An 18,346-nucleotide genomic window follows, 5' to 3' on the forward strand; every position below is an offset into this window, starting at 1 on the left:
ACTGGACTGAACAGGTGAACTGGACGAAAAGCAGCTTCAATTGGGGGGCCTGTCTATTATTTACATTGGAGTATCCTCCACTCGCTCTCGGAGGGCATTCTCCTCCTGGTTAGTGGTATCTCCGATAGAGTCAGAGGTGCACAATTCTATGTCAGTCACGCCTTCAGGGGAAGAAACATCTCGGATAGACTGACATAGCGCCCCAGAAAACCTTAATGTCGCGAAAGGACCTGGTCAGGTTTCCGAGAGCCGAGGTGGGATTTTCGCGGGCCGCCCGCTGCAACCCATCAATCAGATGGGGCGCCAGCAGGCTGGGCGGGCCATCAGCCTGGAAATGTCCACCAGTGGAAGGGGAGCTTGGCCAGAAAGAAATGTGATGCGGCGATTAGCCTATGTGGAGTGAAGTCATGCCAACCCGGAGAGCGGATAAGGTTGAAAATATTAGCCAATTGCTCATGTGTTTGTGCTGACTGCTGTGTCAAATAAACATGAGCCCCCTGGAAATTGTGATTAAGGGGGGTTATGGGACGACTGAATAGAGTTAGCGAGTGCAAATCCCTGCATCTTTGGGCCCATCTCAGAGACGGAGTCAGCCAGGCTTGGCGGCCAGAAAGGGCAGAAACCTATCTGAGCTTCACGCCTACATGCACGACAAGTTGTGATTAGAAGGGGGCTCACCGTTCAATGACTTGCATTATTGGCCGGTTGTTTCACTTTCACCGGGGCCTATGCATTGGCCTGCTCAAAAGCTCAGTCTAAATGTGGCTGTTCGTGTCCCGCCGAGTTGTACTAAACCCGGCCGATTTGGCAACGCCGGCTGCTCCACGATGTCCGTGTAGGCACACATGGACCTTGGAAATCAAACCTTGAATCCTGGACCTTTTCTGGACACATGGACATTTACGAGCTTTCCCAAGCTGCTCTCTCAATTCAATTTTCAAATTGACCTTTCCCTGATTGATACACTCACCACAGTGCAGCCATTGGAGAGCTGATGTCGGAAATAGGGGGGGGGGGGGGTGGAAACCCGATAGTCTGACTTATACTACAAATCCGGAGGCTTACTTTAACGGTGCATCTGCATTTGATACCGAACTTGTTTCTATCAATAGTACTCCTGGGTTCCTTCGATCGTTTCCGGGCAGGCGAGGCCGATTTCTGGTCGAAAGACAAAACATTCATGTACTCGAACGTCGCCAATCCCCTTGATCATGCTGCCGCGACGACTCCGCCGTCACCTACTTCTCCCAGTGCCATGACGTGTGAGTTGACATGGGCCAAACGGAACGCATCTAGGTTCTAACGAACTCGATAGGAGCTGCGCTCGTGACAATTGCGCTAAAAAGTACTGCTGCGGTGGGCACAACTGGCCATTGTCACCGGGCAACTACAAACCCTCGACCTTGTGACCCATCAGACAAGGACACAAACTGACCCTGTGTAGTGTGGGGCTAAGGTTTGGCAAGCACTGGAGCATGCGCAGTTCCTTACATCTGCTTCATAATGATTTCTTAACTACGCACAGTACTTGTGATACATGGTAGTAGCGTGTTTACTCACGAGGAATTATGTGTATGAAGGGTTTGCTACATATAATATAAACTCATTCGCTCCCACGAATCATCAGAGTGTCTAAAGTCAGTTGACCTTAGCATCGCTATCCTTGTATGCCTCCAGTCTAAACAACCGCTTCGCATTCTCCCTGCCGATTTTGGACCTGTCCGCAATGCTCATCTCAGCATTATCAAACCAGGTACAAGCCGGCTCGAACTTCTCGAAAGGATAGTCCACCGAAAACAAAATCCTGTCCGACCCGACCTCGTTCATGCAGAAATTGAGCGTGGTGGAAGAAAAGTGGCCGCTCGTGGTGATCCAGATATTTTCGTTGAAGTATTCTCGAATCGTCCTTTTGCAGTCCAGCCCCAGCGGCTTCTTGACATCCTCAAACCAATGGTTGATTCTCCACAGGTCGAAGGGGATGTGCTCCCCGAGATGCCCCAAGATGATTTGCAGCTTCGGATGGCGGTCGAAAACCCCGTTCGTCACCATGCCCAGGACGTGTAAAGACACCCCGTGCGCAAACGATAGAGGTGGACCGACGAGCCATTGGCGGTCTTTCCAGAGTTTCTCATAGACGCTCCCTGTCGGGTTGCGAGGGTGGAGATAAAAGGGGACGTCGAGCTCGGTACAGGTCTGCCAGAAGACGTCCCACTCGGGCTTGTCGTAGAAGATCATGTCGTCCCCGTCCTTTCCCGCGCGTTGGGTGTCGTTTACCAGCGCGCCCTTGAAGCCATACTGGGTGACACAGCGGCGAAGCTCAGCAGCTGCCTCCTTGGGGTCATGCATTGAGAGAGTCCTTCGCGATTGGTTAGCAAAACAGCGCCGCGGATGTTATTTTAACGGTCCGCACTTACGTGAATGCACCCAGACGGTCCTCGTGTCCTTTAATTTGCCCGGCCACGTAGTCATTGATCTCGACAGCCAGGGCTTGGGCCTCCTTAGGATCGCTGACGTCTTGGACACCGGGGGCGGTATAGGAAAGGATTGTGTACCCGACTCCATGCTTGTCGGCCTGCTTGATGCGGATGTCTGTGAGGTCCATAATCTCCTGTAGGTGGCGATCTGGCTGGGGGCTGAAGAGACCGGCCCACCACCGGGCCTTCTCAGAGAAGCGGGGGAGGTCGAAAGCCTCCTCGAGAATGACCTTGCCGTGCATTGTGATTCAATGAGATGGAATATGCTTAGGTATGGTTTAGGTGTGTACGATGCCTGAAATCGTATCGAGTTAAGAGATTTGGGCTTGCTCTGCCCACAGCACTCGACTTTATAATATTCGATGTGTGTAGATCTCCCTCATCTCCGAGTCGCGAACCCGCGAGCGTCCCCCGTCTGAAACGTGGCCATACATAAAATGGTCTGGGTGCTGCCATCCTTTGGCTACGATTTGGCCTTCAGTACATGCACAATCCCCTATCCGCCCGACCTGGGCGGAAGCGGGCCGCGGTCTTCGTGTGGAGATGAGCACAGCGGGAGCTCAGAAATCTGGGGTAAAACGGCGGGGCCGTCTTCCCTCACCCGCTCACCCCCCTGGTCCCGAAGCGGCACGACCCCTACCATGCGGAGAGGACACACCCGACGCCATCGAAGTGAGGTCCAACCCGTAGCGAGTGGCATGCCACTGATTTTCATAATCCGGGGTAGTTGCATGCGCGAAAGCCCGAGACCCTTGTTGGTGAACGACAGTCTCCTGTGAGTGGTTTGTTGGACTTGCTGCCAACGGTAATTCCTCGGGCGATACCACATGACTACCTGACTGCTCAACTCCCTCGTCGCTTTGTCTCAAACTTTGTCTTCATCCATATATTCCCGATGGATGTATTTCTGACATAATCCTAGGCTGGTAACGATAAGTCCACTCCCTTGGTTACGCAAACTTTCGACAAGAAGACCAAGTACTTGGAGAACGACCCGGTCTTTGCTGTCAAAGATGACCTCGTGGATCATTAGCCGAATTTCGCAGTGGTGATATGTCCATTCGTGTGTTTTTCAGAAATCATTCGGATGTCCATGTTCCCGTGAGGCAAGCGGGCTCGGGCTAGACTACGCAGTGAAGGCGTGGCTTTGCAACCTTTCTAGTTGATCGACTGTCTTAAATTTTATATTGAGATCCGATTGCATATGACCTGGGCCAACACTAGGCCCTGCAACGATTCGTTCGCTAAGAGTACACGTATGAAGAAACAAACTAGACAAGGATACATGACGAGCTCTCACACATCTTCAAGCCTTCGCAGGATGGCTATGCACCCATTCATCCAAAATGCCGGCGAAATCAGGAGGTGTGTACGGCTCAACCAATTCCTTCACCCATGAAGTCTTCCGATTCGTCCTCAGCCCCATGTCTCTCATCAACATACTGGCATAAGGCAGTCCTTCAAATACGAAGTCCGGCAGACTTGCTCCGTAACCACAGGGGTACCGCCACTTTCCCCATTGAGTGTGCAGCATGATTTCCTGCGTGACCTCCTCTGGCGTCTTCGCGATTCTGTCCAGTTTACCGTCGAGGAACGCTGCGATCCAGGCCGCCTGGACCGTGGCGCAGACAGCGGTGCTGACCGTCGAGACCATGCCGGCGAAGGCGAGGTTCCTTGACTTCAGCATCGTCGAGGGTACGATAAAGCGGTAATACCGTAAAGGATCAGCCTCTTTGGGTTGAAAGCGTAGCCGAGGTTGGTCCTGGAGTCGCGGGAACATTTTTAGAACGTCGCTGTCGGCTTTGGCGTTCAGCTTGAGCCTATCTGCCTCAACAAGGGCTTGTGAAAGACCGAGACCAATGTCGTCGAGGCCGGTGAACTTGATGGATGACTCTTTCTTCCAGCCCGTGGAGCAGACCATACCATCCGCTTCTAGAATTTCTCCAGAGGATAGCACCACCTTGCCTGGCTCAAGATGGTCGATGTTGTCAATGTGTACCCGAATCTTGCCGTCTTTCACCAGGTCAAACAGGGGAGTGTCATAGTTCAGAATGCTCAGCCCGCTCCCGATCCAAAACGCCGAGTTCCACGGCTTCAGCTTGGCCAGTTCGGGATGCGAATCATAGCGGATGGCACCTAACACGTCGCCCTGCAAGACCTTCCAAAAACAGTCTACCAAAAGCCTGCCGACTCTCGTCCCGTGCAGGAAACTCGTGATCCCGGCGCCACCGCCCTCTGCGCCCCATGGACACGGGCTGAACCACGTCAGACACCGCGTGTTGAGCAGCGTGTCCAGCCTGCGCTTCAGCGGCGTGACGAACCGCGGCGCGATCCACACGGGGCCATGCCCGTTCGGCCGGATGATTAGGTTCACCGTTGCGCCGCCCTGCACGAGCGCGTAGGCGACGTCGTACGCGGACTTGGCGCCGCCGACGACGACGGCCTTCTCGGCGGACTTGAATTCCGAAGCGCGGCGGCAGAAGTCCTTGGCGTGGAAAAGAGGTCTGTCGAAGGACTCGGCCCCGGCGTATTGGGGAAAGTTGGGCGTGGAGGTGAGGCCGGTGGCGAGAATGAGCTTGTTGGTGGTGATGTGGCGCTGGGTATTCTCGGGGGCAGTGGTGACGACCGTGAGTCTCCAGCCCGTGATATCACCGGATTCAGACTCAGGTGAGCGCAGGGCCTCGACATTGTCAACCTTGGTGTGGAACTGAACGCGCCCCAGCACACCGTACTTCCTCGCGAAGTCCGTCAGGTAGCGGTGGAGCACGGCGCCGGGGATGTGGCCGCCCTCCTTGACGCCATAGACGTCCTCGGACATGGGGAAATCGGGGTACTCGTACGATCCCACCATGTTGTTGGACTTGAGTCCGGGGTAGAGGCGGGCTTCTGACCAGGTGCCTCCGCAGCTCTCGGCTGACTCCAGCACGGCGATGCGCTCATCCGCATGAGTCTCTAAGTAGGCCCTGGCGGCTGCCAAGCCGAACCAGCCTGGGAGTTTTTGTTAGGATCGAGGCGAGCAGTATGGAGGACAAGGCGGCATACCGGCTCCGACCACCACCATGTCATAATCACAAGTCCGCTCGGCCATGCTGAGATTTGCAGGCGATGAGACCCAATTTGTTTTGTTGGCTAAGGATGGAGGAAAACTTGCAGTAATTCTGCCTGATCAATGATGAGCACAGTGAAGTAATTCGAAGAGAAATCGCGAGTGCTGTTCTAGTCCATCTTTGTCGCCTTTATGGTTAACACTGTCCTCAATCCGGCTGGCGGCTACTGCGCCGCTGAACATCACTATCAGGCCCATAACCGACGTGCCTATCTGGTACCATACCATCAAGATGATAATCAATGCTGTCGACGCGCCTCCATGCAACCTCTAGTGCGCCCCTAAATTAGAGTTCGCCTTATCTCTCCGGCGCTGCGGTGTGGTCGCGTGTCTAGGCTGGCGACCTGAAGGCAAGGATCCTAGACTAGTTCATTGCGGGGTGCATGGAGTGTCGAGATAACCGGAGGTCGATCGTTGGGATGTCTCTATCTTGTCGGCTATTGCACCCGGGAAGAGGAAGCATATCCCTGGGCACTAGTATGTCGTGGCGGATAGAGCTCAGACAGGGGCTGCCCTTGACCCATTGGGGAAAAAGGGTAACCTAGGCGTATAGCGGAGCTCGCTGTCGTTCCGGTGCTCCTTCTTCGTGATGTAGCGGTTTCCGTGAAGGTCATTATCAGTTGGCTCCTGTACCATCTTACTCGTAATTTGGTCGCTACTAGCAAAGAAGCAGCCCAAGATAACCCTAAGTAACAGTTATTGCGGCGTAAGCATATGCGATGACTCGGAATGGACGAAGAGACCTGAGATACAGATTTCTTTCGCATTTGAGCCTTCCGATCCGATCTTCCATATTTGTGGCACCTAACTTTGACGACAGCGTACAACTCCCGATTAGTGCCTCAAAGTAGTGTTGCACTGCCAGAGACCAGAGCCTCATAGTCACAGCTGATGCCAGAAAATGCCTGAGAGACATGCATTGATACCGCCTGGCCACTGATATGACATCATGCCTTCATATGGCTGAGGACAGAACATGCTTAGCCATAACACACGGTAGCTTCACGAAAAGCACTTGTTTGGTTGCCACTGGGGGAGGAATCCTGTCAGAAAGAACTATCCAATAAAGTGTTGAGTCAGGACCATAATGCCCCGAACTTACTCTTACCCTACATACTCATGGTGAAAAAGGAAAGAGCTTAGGAATACACCGATGAATAAACAGACTAAAATATATCCGTTGTAGTATATAGCTAGTTTGATAATAGAGAAAAGTATGAGCTATCTATATACATTTTTCATAAGCTCTACTTGGTTTACAAGTCTGACGAGCTAAATCGCTTTCAGCCATGCCAGAATCAAGAAAGTGAGGGCTATGTGTCAAGAGCAGAAGTCAAGGGATAGAGTGCAGCATGATGAAGTAAGCATTAACAAACTGGAATATACAGCAAAGTATGAACTGCCTGCTGAAGACCAGTAGGGCAGAAACAGTTCAGCGCCCGACGCCATGTCATGAATTGTTCTTCAAGAACACAGACTGAGGACGAATCCTCTTCTGCCCAGCTGTACAATACAGCAATGCCAAACATTTCTCCGTGGTAATAGGGGTTACCAGCCATACTTTCCACTGTACCGTTTCGAAGAACAAAGATTGGTATAGACACTAAACTCTTCATCGTACTTGGCGCGATGTAAATCATGTTCCGATATGTTGTGGCATTTGACGTTTCACGAGAGGCATAGCTGTGGACCGAGACAAGTGTTTCCGTGCTAAAGGCTCATAGCAAAGGCTGATAATCATTTGACTAGGTAAACCTGCTGGGCATCCACGCCCTCAGTGCCTAGGTGCTATCCCTTGGTGTGATCCAGGCATGTCCAGACTAGGAATAGTAGTACTCCTGGGTGACATTGCCGCCATCATGCTGTCAATTCGGAAGCTGACAGCGCTGGCATCGAACACCTGCCTGCACAATCCGATCGTCGAGTGGGGTGATAGTCCCACAAGCTCCATGCACACCATTGGCAGCCGTGCACGTAACTCGATCCGTACTGTGTCCATCCACGTGGCCGCAAGTCCCCATTCTGATTACTTCCCTGATGGTGCACATCGTTGCTAAGAATGAAACAGTTAACACTCTATTCAAGTCAGGCCATGATGCGTTTCGAACAAGGACACTATTGGAATGTGCTGGGATTAGGTGGTGCTGACGGAGATACTCTTGTCTGTGTTTCCAGGTGTGTGTCGTAGATGGGGCTGTTGAGTTTGATTCGGGTGGCGAAGATTCTGAAGGCGCTGTTTGTGTCTTATGGAGTTGTCTTTTCAAGAGCGTCTTGTTTTGTGTTGCTCTGGATTCCCTTGTTGATGGAGATGGTAAGGAAAGGAAGAAGGGCTTCCGAGTTGAATCAAGCGCGCAATTTACATGACTTCAGAGAGTATGAATCACCACGCTCTCTTCTAAGACATGATTGAGACTCATTAGATGCTTGGATCAGACTAACCGTCTAAGATCCCGGTGACAAGGGCCAATTTCTGAATAGAGAGTAGCATGAACTCAACAGACAAAATGCTGCTGGCCTTACGCATTGGTGTGACTATTACAACACAAGAATGTTAATCCTTGAGCCAAAGCAAGGACTTTCAGCAACAGTTGTGATTTACGTTTTCCAGTGAGTGTAAAAATCAGGTTCATAACTTGTGCCTAGTTCAGCTCAATTTTGCTGTATAATCACAATTTCTGTGACGAATGGACGGAGTACTTGAACCAAAGGGAGCCGTGAATATATTTCGCGTCATGGCAGGCTATGATCGAACAGAGTGGCAAAGAACCAACGCTAGGCACATGCATCTGAGTAGCTTTCTCCCCCACTCATGGTTTACCAGAAGAGCTGAATCGTATGTCTTCTTTAGTCAGGCTTATGCCTGATCTGCTTTGAGGAGCATTAAAGCCATAACCAAGGATGATCTCTCAACTTGCTATCACGGCAAGATTCGAATAAACACCCTCCCGCGTAACCTTGCGCATCTTTTCATCAACACCGAGGCTTTTCTGGTATTTAGAACTGCGGCATCATCCTTTTTGAACCGATTTGAGATTCGAATTTGCGTCATCCTCCTGGGATACGGCCTGGAAACGGAGAAGAGAAGTTTCTGTCAGATCCCCCGGTCGCTCAAACGGCCTCTTGGAGGACTTCGTGGGTTCTGGACTGGAAATCTTGATCTGGCGTGGTCTCCGCAGCCAGAACAGTTCCCATAGATTCAGTTCGTGTGTCTTCCACGCGAGCACCACAGGTCACTCCGCCAATGCCGCCTTCAATGGAGCTAAATTTGGCCCTGGGGGTGATTCAACCAAGAGCCCCGGTAAGCGGTATCCCGTGCCACCGATTCCGGTAGTGGGAAGATAGCCTGTGACAATCTCAAGTGGGTCTTCTCGTGTGGTCAGGTTTAGCTGACGTGTTTTTAAGACCACCCTTGAGTTTTCGAGAAACTTATCAAATAGAGCTTCTTTCGAACTCGGCCGTAGGCTTGGTAGTCAGGCATATGGAACCTCCGACCTCATATATTCTTAGAAACAATCGTCAATTATCTAGATGGTTTGGGTCATCTGTACTATGTGCCGGACCAGACACCAGGTAAAACTCAAAAATCTGCCTTGACAGATTCATGTCCGGAAGTATTCTGAATACTGAGCTGGGGAGAGCCCTTGAGGCATCACTGATAGATGTACAAGCTTGAGAATGTAATCAGGATAATGTACTACTCGTAGCTTATGACCCCGTCGATGGTTCCAGCGTGCAATCCGCCAGTGATCTGAATGTCCGCTGCCGTCGTGTGCCTACTCGCATCGCTCAGCAGATATACCACCGCCCCCGTGAGATCATTCTGCGTGCTGAGCCTCTGCAGTGGGGGAGCCAACCACATCTGGTCACCTTCTCTCTTGCTCTTCATATCCCGCACGTTCCTCGTCATTTCACTATCCACGAAGCCGGGGGAGATAGTGTTCACACGGATGTTATGTGGGGCAAGCTCAACGGCCAGCGCTTTAGATAGCATCAGTATGCCACCCTTGCTGGCGTTATATGCTGCCATGCGACTAGTTGCTTGTCAGCATGATATGTTACCTCTTCGGCAAAGGAGATAAACATAAAGAAGCGGACTGCACGAGAATGTCTCTGGCGTTTTGACGCGTCATGATAGCGCAGGACCGCCCAAACTGACTAATAAGACTTTCCACTGTGAGACTTACTAGCCGGGGAGCGCAATGTGGCTTGACTGCGAGGCGATGAGGACGATGCTGCCGCCTTTCCCTTGCGACAAAAATTGCTTTGTAGCCAGTTGAGCCGCGAAAAACGTCCCCCTGACCTGAGCTTGGTATTAGCGAAGATTCACTCAAGGCAACGAAGGAGACACTCACATTGATCTCCTGTATCCTGGTAAACTCCTCCCACGTCTGCTCAATGAACGGCTTGTCAATGGCAATGCCTGCCGCAGGTACCAATCCATCAATAGAGCCCAGCTCTTGGACAGCTCTGGCAAACGAAGCGTTCAGACTGTCCTGTTTCGTGACGTCTGTCTGTATGTAGACTTGTTTTGCGCCAAATTTCTGGCTGAGGCTGTTCCACTCTTTCTCATCGACTGGCTTGTCCTGAATGTCCATCACGGCCACATTCCCGCCCATCTCACATATGGCTCGCGTTACTGCGAAGCCAAATCCCTTGCGCGCCCCCGGTCACGACGTAATTGCGCCCGCGCAGTTCGAACATAGGACGAACATCTTCAATAGGGTAAGACATTTCCACAAATTGTTCTCTGGTATCCAAACGGAGGGATTGTAGTTTTGAAACCTTCAAGCGGGATTTCTTGGTTGTGGCAGCTGTTATTCAATAGTTGTATTTGGTCAACATCAAATACTCGAACTCTCAGGAGAACCTGAAGGGAGGGGTACGAGTTTTTTGCCCAGCGCCAGGGATGGCATCGGCGGGTAATGCACCCATGGCTCAAACCACATCGGGGATGGGGACGCTTAGCACTTTGCCGCCAACACCAACGCCGGAACGCCCGTAGCTCCTAGCCCGTCTCCGCACAGATAAGCGGTCGGCCAATTGCCGATTTCATAAACGGCAGAGTCCATAGGGGAAGCAGTATTCAACAACAAAAATACAAAATATCGAATAAGATTGCATGCCAGAATCAATACTGAGGAACACTGCCTTTCGATCAATACTCATCGGAATACCTGAAAGAGTTGCATCACCATGTTCAACGATATCAGCAAGCCTCCTCCTCCACTGCCGAGCCCGGAGCCCACAGAGGTCATGCCCGGCGTGACTCTCCTCCGGCCTCTGAGTCGCCGCGGCACTGGTCCCGGGATGATTATCCTAACACACGAATACAAGGACTCGTTGGCCATCAAAGGGGGCGTGCCATCACCGTTGGTCAAATGGGCAGAGGAAGGATATGCTGTCATTGAGATCCAGGCCACAGCACTCGGCACTGGTGAGGAACATATTATCAAATCTGCTCTCAAGGCCCTCAGAGATTGTGACAAATGCGAACCAAATGACAAGGTTGGGCTGGTTGGTCAGTATTCCCCCTTCTCAACAACATTATGGACAAAGTTCGCCAAGTCTGACAAGCATACAAAGCCTACGAGCCCGAACTTTGGAATACAGTGGCATCAACACTTTCAAACCACCCTTGCATCGTTGCGGCGGCCGTGTATGCAGACGCACCTGATGAGACTCCATCCAAGTCTCTTGCTGGTGTATCGATCCCAGTAATACACCACCTCGCTGGCAAAGGCCCGGCGGTACCGCCGAAGTCAGATGTCTTGAAGAAGGAGTACTTCTACCCTAATACTAACTCGTATAAATTTGCTACCCCTTTCCAAGCCTCTTTCCACTATAATACCGAGAGCATCTCTCATACTCGAAACCTTACTCTCTTGAAAGAGAAGATGGGGGGTCCATATTTCGATTTGGAGACTATCTGGGAAGAGCATACTTATTATGAGTTTGCGGACCGGTCCATGGAACATACCATGAGTACTATGGTCCAAGAGCCATACGTGAACCACGTACCTACAGTGAGTTAATACGTTGGGCTTAAGAGAGAAAAATGTCGGCGAGAGGAAACTAACCATGGTATCTCAGATGACCGGCGGCATTGGCCGCGAGGCCCTATCTCATTTCTACCAACACAACTTTATCTTCAACAATTCTGCGGATACCGAGTTAGAATTGATTAGCCGAACCAAAGGAATTGACCGCATCATTGATGAGTTCATTTTCAAGTTCACCCACGACCAAATGATCGATTGGATGTATGTTGCCGCTTTTCTCGCTACTTATCCTGCTTCAAGCTCACAGATCCTCGACTGACTTCTTGGCAGGCTACCTGGCGTGCCTCCCACGAACAAGAAAGTTGAGATTCCTTTCACAGCCGTAGTTAATATCCGTGGTGATCGGCTATACCATGAACATATAGGTTGGGACCAGAGCAGCGTCTTGCGACAGCTTGGCCTCTTGCCCGAGTACCTTCCTTTCCCATATCCCCTGCCAGAGGAAATGGGGGCAGCTGCAGGCAAAAATTTTGAGTACCGCCTACCGGTAGCAGGCATTGAGACTGCACACAAGATGAGGGATAGAAATGCTGGCCTATCGAACGAAATGTTCAAGTTCAAGGTTCGCAAGGTATGAGTTGTCTAGTTGGAGTCTTTCATCTACGTATGTTATTATTATGTACTCGCGACATTCAAATTATTACAGTCGTCGGGCAAAAGCGTTTATTTATCAATTGAGCATCAGCAAAGCATTTGAATTTCCAATGAACGGGCTCGAAGAGATTGTTGACGTCAAATTCAAAATTGATCTGATCCTCAGGCATGTAATGATCAAGCTGGCCAGCCGAATAGGTACATATTTCAGACGGCAGTGTTCCCCGGAGCACCAACTTGCTGTAAAGGATCATCAAAACTCATCGTGTATCCGTCCCAAAGAATTCGCAGCATCAGCTCATTGTCTGCCGGTGATGACCACTGGTCTGGTAGGAACTCAGACATAGTAATGCTGAGGGAGTCACTTCCATCCCAGAGCCCCACCTCGCCGGTAGGGTTGTCGTCCGCATTGAAGTCCGGCGTTGGGAGCTGCGACAGACCCGTGCCTCCGCCAAGGGGAATTTTTGGCTGGCCCTGCCCCGTATCAACACCAGTTGCGCTCGTTTCGTTGTATCCGTCGGAGACTCCATTGTCCAGTCTCTGTGCACTCGCAGCAGACGCAAAATCATAGGACAATATCTGCTCGACATAAGGGACTCCCGACCCGTTCCGTTCCCGCCGAATTTGTCGCTTATAGTTGTCGATAGCGTCGGAAAAAGCAGAGAGGATCCTGTGGTACTGCCGTGCCTGCGCGCTGAGCCGACCGAGGATAGAGAGGACGTGCTGGGACCCACGGAACGCCTCTCGGGCCCCGGTATCAGAGGAATCATCCACTAACAAGGCGAATCCCAGCACCAAGCCTGCTGCGAATATCCATGCTTTGATAATACACATGTTGCCCATGAAGACGCCGGCATCGACGGCTTCCCGGCACATCTGAGCCATGTAGGTTGCAGCCCCAATGCAGGAACGAGAGAGTTCGGCCACAGCGTCCGCTCCCTTGGCCCCTTTTTGATTATTCTGGCGTTGGCCCTCCTTGGCTTTGGATGCGTGGCCATGCAACTGCGGCATGACATGCTGGATAAGGAATTGCCTTGTGACGAGTATGATACCAAAGTAGTACGTCCCTGCCACATGGACGTTCGCAATCATCTTCTCTCGGTAACCTGGAGCATCATGTAAAGATTTGTCCCCTTTCTGCGGCCGCTGGCGAAGGGATACTGGTAGTACCTGGCTCCACTCTTGTAAAAGCTGGAGGAAGTGCTCGGCTGAGGAGGACTCCAGAACTCCGTCATCGGCAAATTTGCCAACCACGGTCTCAAGAATTGAACACGATTCGTAAGTGGCTCTGAGAGCCAGGGCCCGGTGACAACTGATGTTGCCTTCCTGATCGATATCACCAGAAGTGACATCTACAGACCTCAGGGATGAAGCACTACCTCGTCTTCCTAAGATTGAAGAGCATATGATGTCGAAAACTCTGATACTCTTGGCCACCCTGAGTCTGTGAAGTTGAGGAAGTCAGATTTATTTTAAAGTCTAAATGATGAATTAAATAGAAAACGACTAACCTGGAATCTTGTTCAGCTTTTGAAGTGTGCTTGTGTTTGGCCGCGGCGTGAAGCCCAAGGATGTCGGCAGACTTCGCGGCAACGCCCAGGTACATGAATGCCGAGTTTCGACGGCAGGCCCCGAACATATAGAATGCGAGCAGGATAAATGCCCTGGCCAGGTTTATAGTCGGATCTTCCAGCATTTTCTCGAAGGCAATCAGTCTGCCCTGATTGAAATATTTGGAAGCAAGCACGAGGTCGTCCCTCGAGCCCCCTCTGACCTGGCACCCGATTGCGAGCATGAGGTACAGCGAAGCAAGGGCTGCCCTGTCTATTGGTCGTGAAGCTGGTGATTTGTTGGCGTTTTGGTCCTCTGTGGCCAGGCTAATAAGCTCGGTAAGCTCGTCTTGAGTGTACAGGTCCAGGAACCCGCTCGACTGCAAATCTCTTAGCTGACAAAAGACTATTCGACGGAGCACATGACCTACGGCATCCAGAAAGCAGTGAACGAGATCATTCTTTTCGGTTTCACCCAAGCCATCGTAGAAAGTTCCACCATCGACATCCGATCCAGTCATCTCAAACCAGTTATGACTGTGTTGGCGGTCGGTGAAACCGGACGGTCCAACATAATGTTTCAGTGTCTTTTGTAAAAACCGTAAGAATGAGAGTGCCGCTGTGTTACCGACGAAGACTAGTTTTGCCAGGAAGGTCAACTTGGGATTTGTAAATGGCAGGGCCATTTCATCGTAGGTAGGGTAATCAGAGACAACAAGTTTTGTTTAAATATTAAATCCAGGGATTTTTTAATACCTTTATCACCACTCGAACTATTCAGCATCAAAGGCCGCTGCTGGCTTGTTCTTTCAACAGAATTTCTGGAGTCCGGAAGGTAGTCGGTTTCACTGTCTGCATCTTCGTCTACTACATCGTCGACTTCCGCGTCCTCTGACGGAAGAGGCTGGTCGCCAAACTGAGCTCTCGGCCGCTGAGATGGTGTGGTGATTACTGATCTGAAATCCGCCTGAGAGACATCGGTGGCAACAGCAATGGAGTTTGCACGGGACGACTTCGATTCAGAGTGCCGACTGCTCCTGTCCCTGGCCGTCGGCGTGTACGTGCACGTGTCCTGGGTCCCTTTCTTGAGACACAGTCGGCAGGGCACATTGGCGTCACATCTCTTCTTGGAGGCCTTGCAGGCATCACACGCTCTGGCTGAGCGCTGTCTGTCCTGCGGCTTGACCTTCGGTCGTGGCATGGCTGGAGTCGGCGACGCGTCGCTGCACGCGGCGGAACGGAGATCGCGGAGGCTTGCCGGCGCAGAGGACCCACACGCGAACAGGCCGAAGCGGAGCCGGGCTTGAGTGGGCTCTCGGTAGGCGTCTCGTACGATGTACGGCATGAAAACGTAAGGTTGCCGCAGCGGAAATGTGTCGCTTCTTTCCCTTCAATAGTCGGCTAGTGTTGTTGAAATGAAGCGGGACGTGGATCCCAAGGACAAGGGGCTTCAGCCGAAGCGGGAGCGGGAAGAGACAAGTTTGCCCGTTGCCGACTACTGCGGCAATTCGCCTGCTCCAATTTTGTTGCGGGAGCGTGTATCCACCTGGTTATTTGAGTGCACTATCCGCATGGCTGAAACTCCTAAGCGGTAGACTAGTTTTCGAGCAACCGCGCCAGGAGGGCGGGGGTATTGATCGGCGAACTAATAACATCCGAAAGATAGAAGCAGCACCATGTCGTTATCCGCATTGAAAGGGTCGGGAGACTTTGGACGTCGTTATAATGGAGACCGAAATCATCACGACAGTCCACCGCATTTTGTATCGACTGACACAGCCCACGTTAAACCTGGCGGGCCCTGAATATAACACTACTCTACATTTTTACCAAACAACAGCGTCTCGTTAACTCTTATCGCACTTTCATACCATTTGCCACTATACAGACCAAGTCAATACGAAAATGGGCTCTCAATCAGACCCAAACCTTGCGTGGCGCCAACTCAATGTGGGTGTTGTCGGCGGCGGCATCGGCGGCATGTCTGTTGCTATTGCTCTTCGTCGTGCTGGACACAGTGTGACCATCTACGAGCGAAACGACTTCGTTGGAGAGGCCGGAGCATCAGTATCCTGCGCTGCAAATGGAGCACGTTGGCTTCACGAGTGGGGCGTCGACGTCGAGCAAGGCGACCCCGTCGTCCTCAAGAAGCTCATCAACAGGAGCTGGAAGACGGGGGAGCCGGTCAGCGTCTATAACCTGGATGACTACAAGGAGAGATGGGGATACCATTATTACATGTTCCACCGTCAATACATGCATGAGATGTTGAAGAATTGTGCCTTGCAGGAGGAGGGAGAAGGAGAGCCAGCCAAGTTGTGTGTGAACCACAAGGCAAGTCACAGAAAGATTTTTGTGATTACGAGGCTCGGGCTGACTTTCAAATTCAGTGCGAGAATATTGACCCCAAGGCCGGCCTCGTCACCTTCACAAACGCCACACAGCTCGACACGACCTCATCATCGGCGCCGACGGCATAGGTTCGGTAGTGCGCAGGCTCATCGGCCTCACCCCAGATAAAAAGCCGGCAGACTCTTCCTGCCTCCATGCCAACGTGCGGACAGAAGACGCTGTCCGTCTGGGCCTCGTTGACTATTCAAAGGATGCGGCTCTAGAGTACTGGGGTGGCCAAGAGGGCAAGTGGGACAAGATTGTGCTTAGCCCATGCAACGGTGGCAAGTTGTTGTCCTACTACTGCTTCTTCCCACGTGAAGCTGGCGACTACACGAGCCACAGCTGGGGCGGAGAGGACAGGCCGGTCGAAGAGCTGCTAGCCCCGTATCCGCAGCTGGACAAGCAAGTTAGGGATCACCTCGCCATCGGCACTGAGATTCAGCCGTGGCGGTTGTGGGTACAGTAAGTATTCGATCTCACGAGCGCTCTAGGTTCACATGCTTATCCTCGAACCTTTAGCCAACCATATCCTTACATCGTCAAGGATACAGCATGCTTGCTTGGTGATGCGGGCCACCCGGTACGCCTCAACCTTTACCACCCTGACATGCCTTTGGACACCGAGCTGACTTGATCATCAAGATGTTCCCTCATCAGAGCCAAGGTGCCTGTATGGCAATCGAAGATGCTGCGGCGCTGGGCATATTGTTCAGCAAACCTTACTTCAGCGGCGACGTCACTGAGGCCCTGGAGGTGTATCAGAAGATCCGACTGCCGCGAGCTACCAAGGTTCAAGCCTCTGCAGCAAAAGCTGCGCTTAATATCAACGAAAGAATCGGTACGTCTGAGGTGTCTTAGCACTTGGAGACTTCTGCTCCTTTAGACTGACCAAAGTGTTCAGGGTTCTCCAGTAACACCAATATCAAAGGGTACAAGGTTGCAGATGAGAAGCAAAAGTTAACGATTGAAGAAATGAATGCGTAAGTCCTAGGTGCAACGCTGAAGTAGTATTGACATGTAGAAAGGCTGCTGACTTCTCGTTGTAGATATGATATGTACAAGGATATCGACGAGAGTCTGGCCGAACAAAGGCACATATCATACACTGGCAATTACGTCAAAGGGCTGCCAGTCGGTTTGGAGATGTCAAACGGCGTTATAGTTGGGAAGGAATGAGAATGATGGGAGAAGTCCAGACGCACAACTCAGACGTATATCGACCTATGGAGATACTTTGGGCATGTTTCAATATTATCTAGGTAGCTTTGGCGTTTAAGAAGCCCATACAAATCCGTAAGCGACGTACTGAATATGATAGTGTAGTCACTATCTAAATACCTTCGTCCTACTTGATGCCTTCTATCCGCTATGTCTTCAATGTCACATAAACCTTCGCAACCTCCTGAACAGACCCACGAAACTTACGCCTGACCTCCTCGTCCTCATCCTCACCACAGTGGAACCTAGCCACGACCTCGCCCCGAAACGGCTCGGGCGGGCGACTCCACACGCGGCACACAGAATCGTGGAGGCACTGGATCTGGATGCCGCGGAACCCCTCCGCCGCCGCCTTGCGCATCATGTGCCGCGCGAGGACCCCCATGAACCCTTTCCCCTCCTCGCCCGCCCTCGTCGCCGTCGAGTTCCGGAACAGCACCTGCCCCGGCCCCGTGGCCTCCCAGCTCGCGGGGTCCCGCTTGTCGCGCTCCGCCAGGATCCGGCTGCGCTCGCCCAGCAGCGGCATCACCTCTAGCAGCGGGCTCAGCCGTGCCACGTCGAGAACGTCGTGGCTGTCGTAGGCCATCGCTACGGATACGAGCGGGAAGTCCATCTGTTCGAGGAGCTTGTGCTCGTCGGCGGTGCGGTCGTCCAGGTCCCAGTGTAGCTTCCCGCCCGGCGATGCCGAGTCCTGGCGCTTGAAGGTGTATTCCTTGTCGAATATACCGAGGGAGAGGCCGGAGCTGATCGCGTGGTCGATCAGATGGCCGCCTAGTCTGAACAGGTTGTAGCACAGTGCTGTTTTGTCCTCGGTGTATATCCTCGACCAGACTGGCGAGGCGAAGGCGTTGCCGTGCATGACGAGCGCGTTGGCCCAGTCTGAATGCTCTGGGCCAAGGGTGCGGATCTCGTAACGGGGTGGAAGACTAGGTTCGACCGCCATGTTGTATT

The 18,346-nt window shown here is 52.0% G+C and overlaps 7 protein-coding genes across 7 annotated transcripts; 2 read left to right on the forward strand and 5 right to left on the reverse strand.

Moving 5' to 3' along the window:
• Positions 1 to 1,638: 1,638 nt before the first annotated feature.
• INS49_009021 (uncharacterized protein) lies at positions 1,639 to 2,716 on the reverse strand (the record flags this gene model as incomplete). Its single annotated transcript, XM_043169758.1, has 2 exons — positions 1,639 to 2,356; positions 2,415 to 2,716. 2 exons carry the CDS (start codon positions 2,714 to 2,716, stop codon positions 1,639 to 1,641), a joined length of 1,020 nt encoding a protein of 339 aa, XP_043027438.1.
• A 1,064-nt stretch (positions 2,717 to 3,780) lies between these two features.
• Positions 3,781 to 5,562, reverse strand: INS49_009022 (uncharacterized protein; the record flags this gene model as incomplete). Its single annotated transcript, XM_043169759.1, has 2 exons — positions 3,781 to 5,462; positions 5,517 to 5,562. The coding sequence occupies 2 exons, from the start codon at positions 5,560 to 5,562 to the stop codon at positions 3,781 to 3,783; spliced, it is 1,728 nt and encodes a 575-aa protein (XP_043027439.1).
• A 3,712-nt stretch (positions 5,563 to 9,274) lies between these two features.
• Positions 9,275 to 10,196, reverse strand: INS49_009023 (uncharacterized protein; the record flags this gene model as incomplete). Its single annotated transcript, XM_043169760.1, has 3 exons — positions 9,275 to 9,611; positions 9,765 to 9,880; positions 9,933 to 10,196. 3 exons carry the CDS (start codon positions 10,194 to 10,196, stop codon positions 9,275 to 9,277), a joined length of 717 nt encoding a protein of 238 aa, XP_043027440.1.
• Positions 10,197 to 10,773: 577 nt separating this feature from the next.
• INS49_009024 (uncharacterized protein) lies at positions 10,774 to 12,216 on the forward strand (the record flags this gene model as incomplete). Its single annotated transcript, XM_043169761.1, has 4 exons — positions 10,774 to 11,098; positions 11,164 to 11,603; positions 11,671 to 11,840; positions 11,910 to 12,216. The coding sequence occupies 4 exons, from the start codon at positions 10,774 to 10,776 to the stop codon at positions 12,214 to 12,216; spliced, it is 1,242 nt and encodes a 413-aa protein (XP_043027441.1).
• Positions 12,217 to 12,440: 224 nt separating this feature from the next.
• Positions 12,441 to 15,128, reverse strand: INS49_009025 (uncharacterized protein; the record flags this gene model as incomplete). The annotated part of the gene is made up of 4 exons (XM_043169762.1): positions 12,441 to 13,677; positions 13,745 to 14,163; positions 14,215 to 14,420; positions 14,540 to 15,128. 4 exons carry the CDS (start codon positions 15,126 to 15,128, stop codon positions 12,441 to 12,443), a joined length of 2,451 nt encoding a protein of 816 aa, XP_043027442.1.
• A 560-nt stretch (positions 15,129 to 15,688) lies between these two features.
• Positions 15,689 to 17,353, forward strand: INS49_009026 (uncharacterized protein; the record flags this gene model as incomplete). Its single annotated transcript, XM_043169763.1, has 6 exons — positions 15,689 to 16,172; positions 16,228 to 16,639; positions 16,697 to 16,757; positions 16,820 to 17,015; positions 17,079 to 17,157; positions 17,224 to 17,353. 6 exons carry the CDS (start codon positions 15,689 to 15,691, stop codon positions 17,351 to 17,353), a joined length of 1,362 nt encoding a protein of 453 aa, XP_043027443.1.
• A 190-nt stretch (positions 17,354 to 17,543) lies between these two features.
• Positions 17,544 to 18,338, reverse strand: INS49_009027 (uncharacterized protein; the record flags this gene model as incomplete). The annotated part of the gene is made up of 1 exon (XM_043169764.1): positions 17,544 to 18,338. One exon carries the CDS (start codon positions 18,336 to 18,338, stop codon positions 17,544 to 17,546), a length of 795 nt encoding a protein of 264 aa, XP_043027444.1.
• Positions 18,339 to 18,346: the final 8 nt, after the last annotated feature.

Source organism: Diaporthe citri, assembly GCF_014595645.1.
Source record: "Diaporthe citri strain NFHF-8-4 chromosome Unknown scaffold_3, whole genome shotgun sequence".
Lineage (NCBI taxonomy): Eukaryota > Fungi > Ascomycota > Sordariomycetes > Diaporthales > Diaporthaceae > Diaporthe > Diaporthe citri.